Source organism: Leptidea sinapis, chromosome 25, assembly GCF_905404315.1.
Source record: "Leptidea sinapis chromosome 25, ilLepSina1.1, whole genome shotgun sequence".
NCBI lineage: Eukaryota > Metazoa > Arthropoda > Insecta > Lepidoptera > Pieridae > Leptidea > Leptidea sinapis.
In genome coordinates this window covers 3,225,337-3,231,944 of record NC_066289.1, presented here as the reverse complement: position 1 = coordinate 3,231,944, position 6,608 = coordinate 3,225,337, and the positions used below count along the sequence as shown (strand labels likewise).

General features: G+C 34.6%; 1 protein-coding gene across 1 annotated transcript; it reads right to left on the bottom strand.

Annotated features, from left to right (window-relative positions):
* Positions 1–225: 225 nt before the first annotated feature.
* Positions 226–5,092, bottom strand: LOC126972148 (toll-like receptor 6). The gene has a single exon (XM_050818732.1). It carries the CDS (start codon positions 4,908–4,910, stop codon positions 885–887), a length of 4,026 nt encoding a protein of 1,341 aa, XP_050674689.1. The 5' UTR covers positions 4,911–5,092; the 3' UTR covers positions 226–884.
* Positions 5,093–6,608: the final 1,516 nt, after the last annotated feature.

Genomic DNA, 6,608 nt, shown 5'->3' with positions numbered 1-6,608 from the left:
CATGAGATTAAAATTTTTGAATAAATCGATATTATTTATGTTATAAAACTGTAATTAATGATAATTAAATTCATAAACATCTTTAAAGTTCAATTAATTCTATTATGAATGAACTCTAGATAATTTTGAATTGCATTCATGTTAGAAATGAAGTTCTTTATGCTAAATAATAAGAAACTCTGTCAATCATGTTACTGTTGGGGTTTCGAATAAAAAACAGAAATATTTGACACTTTTTTATTTATAACGATTGCGATTTAATTTGATAGTTATTTTGATTTAACAATCAGGTTAATGATCACATAATCAATTGATGAATACAGTTTGATTGATAGTAAGAAACAACTGGAAGCAAAAACCGATCTACAAGACATGAGTAGTAAGTTATTATATTTATAATTGAATTAACTATGTGACCAATATTAGAACATACATTATATTATACAGCGTATATACCTATCTAATGACTAGTTTAACTATACAAACAGTAACTATTATATTTATACAATTTATATTTACAATAAATTTGGTAACAACGAGATATAACATCATATCAAAATACTTAAGTCACTTTTACTGGCGTCAGCAACCTATCAACTCTGTATCATATATTCTACAATGTATCGATCAGTCTTAAAGGATATATTATTACACTAAAATATTACATTCATCGCATACATAAGGCTTATTTAACATGGATATTAATACAACAACACAATATAACAATACAGTCTCATTTAAATACTATAAATTATATTATAAGGAACTTATACAAGATTTGGCCGGCAATTATTAATTGTAAGGCATTGAAATGAGGATGCAACATAGAATACATGTGCTTGGAATGTAACGACCCAATTAGAATATCTTACAGAGATAGCACGTTATCTGTGTACACTTGAATGGGTTTGAGGTAAGCATTCATGCACAGAGGATCTTGGCTGTAAGTAGCCTTGTTCATCGAGCATTGAGGACGGATGGTGGCTAGAATGCTTACGTAACGAGTTAGGTGGCCTCACTCTGCCACCATATGGCTGTTCATAATTTTGGGTGTCAATTGAAATATAACTGTGGTGTGGGTTGTCCATATCTTGAATTTGACTCGTTAGTGTTGTATTTGTTAGCATTGAAGTGTCGTCTTCAGTTATACCCACGTTTGTTGTTGTTGGCGTTTGAGGTGGTATTGCATCGTATTTATACCATAGCTCTGGCGCAGTGGGTGAAGCTGTGTACCTTGAAGGATGCCGCCTCGCATTCGGGCAAGCGGCATGATTGTAGTTTAAGTTGTCTTTGTTCCAATGCAGGTTAGATATATCGGGCATTAAAAATCTAATTTTCTCCCAAAACTTTTTCTCACCCCATAATAGAACATTACATGTTTTTAAATAGTTTTGGAAGTCTAAATCTAAGTTAAGTGCACTAATGTCTGTAGTGAGAATAAAAACTACTCGGTGACGTATTATGGATGGATGAATGGATGTTATAACATGTTTTAGAGCGGCTTTGAATGATGTTTTTGACCATTCGTTTTGCAAAAAATTAAAAGATATAAAAATTAGTATTCTTTTTGATGATTCAGCAGCATTTGTGATTTGCTCTAGTAGATAATTTTCTGGCACATTTTGAAGGTCCCTATAGTGAAAGCACATTGTATAACCGAAGTGTTCCATTTCTGGCGCTACTACCTTTGAAACAAAATCATCATCTAACAAACTATACACTGCATATCCGTCATACATTCGATCCCTATCGAGTTCACTTTCCTGTATGGATGCACTTTTAAATAACCGAACACCATATTTAGAATGCGCCCATAAGCGGACGTTTTGTCTAAAAGAGAACGCTAAGGCACCAAACAATAAAATGAGAATTACACTTATAAGGACAACGGCTAAAAGCGGCACAAAGTTTAGTTTAATTGTACTTATTTCATCGTATTGATAGGGTTGGTTTTCTGTAGGTATTGTATTGTCCATAACACTTGAATCACGACACTTGTCCATTACATCAAACACCGTTAAGTTAGAAAACAAGTCAGTTTCACTGGCACATAACATTCCCGCTGGATCTTCATAATATTTCTTCAACCAACTGGTTAATGGAAGAATATTGTCACAGGTGCATGTGAATAAATTTCCTTGAAGACGAACACTCTCTAAACTTGTAATATGAACCAATTTCTTGTCAAGATTTAATATCTTGTTGCCTTGCAGTTGAATAACGCGAAGTGAAGATAAGTTTTCGAATGACTTGTTCGCCACACTAGTCAAGAGGTTATCGTTTAAGTATAACTCTCTCAAGTGCTTTGTTTGAGAAAACTCTCCCCCTGCTATTTCGGTAATGTGATTATTTTCGAGATGTAAAACATTTAAGGAATGTAGCCCATTAAATGTATCATTATCGATAGCTGCTATGTTGCTGTTATTTAAATATAATTTATGTAGTTTCTTCTTTCCTATAAATAGATGACTTCCAAGTGAACTAAAATCATTCCCATCTAAATAAAGTTCCGTTGCGTCCATAGGTATCTTTTCGGGAATATCCGTGTAACCAACGTTAGAGCAATCGATCACGTTTGAGTTCCAGTTACTATCATGAAAACAGGAGCAGCCCTCAGGGCACGTCATTTTACAGTCACACGCTTCGAATTCACAACAGAAGCAACTAGACGAACAATGGGTTTCATAAGAACAAAGGAACTGAGTTTCAGGAACATCCATTAAGTTTGATTTTCCACCATACTTATTGTTTACCACTTCACAAGTGACGGATTCCAAATCAACAAATCTAGGGTACTGCCTCATGTGGTTCCATAAATTTATTTTTTGTAACCATATCATATGACAGTTGCATACAAATGGATTATTTCCTATAAATAATTTTGGCAACAATCTATGCTTTGGTATATGAGGCAAGGTGAATGCCGATAGTTCAACGGTTCTCAGTTTATTGTCCGTCAAGACAACTTTTTCTAAGTTCCTTTTTTGTATGAATGTACCTGGATGAATCGTGTGAATTTTGTTGTTATTTAAGAATAGAACCTCAATAGAATCCGGGACGGACTTCTCATCAACATTTTCTAATGCATTGTGACTTACATCAAGCATTCTGATATTCTGTTGTATATTTTTTTCATTACCCAATTTTGAAATGTTGTTCTGATGAATATCAAGCCATTCCAAACTTTCAGGCATATAACTATAGTCAAAATAAATCAGTTTATTATCGGATATATTTAGCCACCCCAAAGTACTAAGTTTGTTGAAAACACCTCGTATGTCAGTCAATTTGTTTCCATCAAGACGGATAGCTTTTAATGTAGGATTTGACAGAAATGCGTCTTGCTCGACTGTTTCAATTCTGTTGGAGGCTAAATTAAGAACTTGTAATGACGGCAAGGTACTGAATGTATCCTTTGGTATACTAGTTATGTGGTTATCAACAAGTCGCAATCCATAAAGTTCTTCAAGACCCTCAAAAGATGTATTAGAAATCTTCGTTATGTTATTTTTGCCAATATCGAGGGATTTCAAGAAGCGTAATCGTTTAATGCTGTCAGGAACATGATTCATGTTATTTCCATTCAACCCCAAATCTTGTAAATAGGTAATGTTTTCAAAGGATCGTTCATGTATTGTAGTAATTTGATTATTATCTAGGTATAACTGACTCAGCACGAAGAGATTGGAAAATATTTGCTCATTTATTTGTGTGATCCTATTATCCGACATTGATAATTGATGTAGGTTCTTTAATTCAGAAAAGGCACCATTACTGATAACTTCAATCGCGTTATTATCCAAATTTAAAACTTGCAAATTATTAAGATCTTGAAATGATTTTGGATCCAAGCGAACTAAAGAGTTGTACGATAAATTCAATATCACAAGCCGTATTAAGCCAGCAAAAGTGTCTCTATTAACCCAATCATTTGTAAGACGATTCCTTGATAAATCCAATTTTTCAAGTTGATCAAGTCCTTCTAACAAGCCTGGGGCCAACACTGATAGTGAATTATTTGCTAATGAGATTTCTTTAATGACTCTCGAGGACTGAAATAGTTCGGGCGGCACAGCGACCAACTTGTTTCCGGATAAGTTGAGAATTTTTAATGAATTCAATCCCACAAAAGCTCTATCTCCAATCTCATTAATTAAATTATTCTGTATCTTTAAGACCTCCAAGGATCTCAGGCTAGAAAGTCCATTATCAGGCAGTCTTAACACACTGTTATGAGATAGATCTAACATTTTCAGTCCCGTATTACATGACTTTCCAGGCGCAACCGGACCCTTGCCCCAATCAGAGAATCCAATTTCGGATATATCTTGGATCCGATTATTCGTCAAATTCAAAATTTCCAAACTAAAAAGCGGGCAAAAGACTTCTGAAGGCAACATATAAATATTGTTATCGCCTAAGTCTAAAGTTCGAAGTTCCATCAAACCTCGAAAGCTCTCGGCGTGAAATTCCATCGTCATAGCTGGCCAATCGGTATTATATGACCGCAATGTAAGGCTAGTCAAATCACGAAGTGGCGATAAAACTGTTGCCGGCACGTAGCGAATTTTGCAGTAATCTATTTGCAGATCTTCAAGTTTACGCAGTTGGCCCAAGAAATTGCCAGTATTCATATGCAAAGAACTTTCAAAAAACAATAGATCGGTGCAAGTGAGTTTTAGTTTATTGATGTTCAGGGCTTGTGCTCTTGTTATATTTTTGAACAATAAATCAGCTGAACCGATTGTTTTAATGTTACACGTAAGAAAGTTTGATTCACTCAACTTTGTATTCGTGTAGTCCCATTGGCAGCCACTAGGGGCGGGCGGCGCAGACCTTGCGCGCGCACCGACAACCATCAAACAAATCCAAACTTTTAACGAAATCATTCCATATAACTTTTTGGCCATAATTTCACAGTAGCACAGTTCATTTGACACTTAAAATTCCTTATATGTACAGTTTAAAAGTTTATATCACTCAAAAGTCACTTTGAAACAAACGTATTCGTGTTTACACAAAGTTTTAGTGCGCATGTAAACAAAGATTGCGCGATCGCGTTAAAACTTTTAACGCAGCCATGCTCCCCTGCGGTCGGGCGGTAACTGACCTACGTAAGTTTGAACGAAAGCCGCATGGAGATGCGGGAGGGGGGTGACGGCCCCCTCAGCCAATGGGTAGTTCAAGCGCTGCATGAGCTTACAACAGATGGCACGCGTGTTTTTTAAACACCCAAAAATATTGGTTATTCACTTTAGAAGTCTTAGGCGTGCGTGATTCGGTGAACAAAGGTTCTCGTATTACATCTTTAAGGCGGTCGAATAACGAGATTTGTACAGAAGCTGTGGTCATTTAAACAATATAATAATTCTTTTGAACATTTACTGTTGCTATTTTAACTAACGAACGTGATGAAACAATGTACTAATCTATTTATGATAGTTAAGTTACTAATTATATTACAATACTGTTATAATAATATGAACGATTAATTGAATGATTAGTGACTAGCGAACAATTTAAAAACTATTTAGTTTATTAGTCATTATTGTTACAAGAATATTTGTTTCTTCATTAATTAAGGTATATTAATTTATTAGTTATATTTTCGAATATTAATTATATTTTTTGAAAGTTCTGAACATTTGAAAACTACCGCAACTTATTATAAATATGGAGTAAGAAAGTGGCAAGATGGTATCCCAGGGAAGGAAAAAGGAAAAGAGGTAGACCCCAGAAAAGATGGGAGGACGATTTTAGGGAAGTGGCAGGAGTAACTTGGAACAGAGTGGCTCAAGAAAGACACGAATGGAAACGGTTGGAGGAGGCCTTTGCCGATTGGCAAACAGATCCACAAAAAATAAAAAAAATACAAATACTAGAATAAGTTTTATGTTTGCTTTAGAGTATTGTTAGTTATCTTTGTTAGTTGAGATCTGAATAAAGGCTATATTATTATATTATTATTTATTATAAATTTATAGTCAAGTACGTTATCTACTGAATTGGTTGATACCATTAACAATTAGCCGTTATATTTACAACGAGTAAAAAGCAATGTAGCTTTTATGACTTAGGTGGGTTTATTATATGACAAAGGCTGATGATGAGAGGGCGGACATCCTTAGATTGACTCAATGATTGACAGCTTATTCAATGTAAGCTATGAGACAGGATGACATTATTATTGTTATTGCTTAAAAATGAATTATTATGAGTAAGTATGAATATTTTGTGATTGAATAAATCTTGGTACCTACCATATATTTTGAAAGTCAAAATCTCACATATCGCAAAAGAAAGAGAAAATGTCTAATTACTTCGAATACTTACATAATATTTAAAGGATTAGATTTAAATTCACACAAAATCTTGATTGACAGCGCTTTACTTATTACTCGTAAATACACCTAATGACCCACCATTACTTGAGCATCATACGCGTTAGTAGATAATTAATATTTTTTTATGAAAATAAGGGACGAGACGAGCAGGACGTTCAGCTGATGGTAATTGATACGCCCTGCCCATTACAATGCAGTGCCGCTGAGGATTCTTGAAAAACCCCAAAAATTCTGAGCGGCACATGTGGATGTTTGGTATTTATC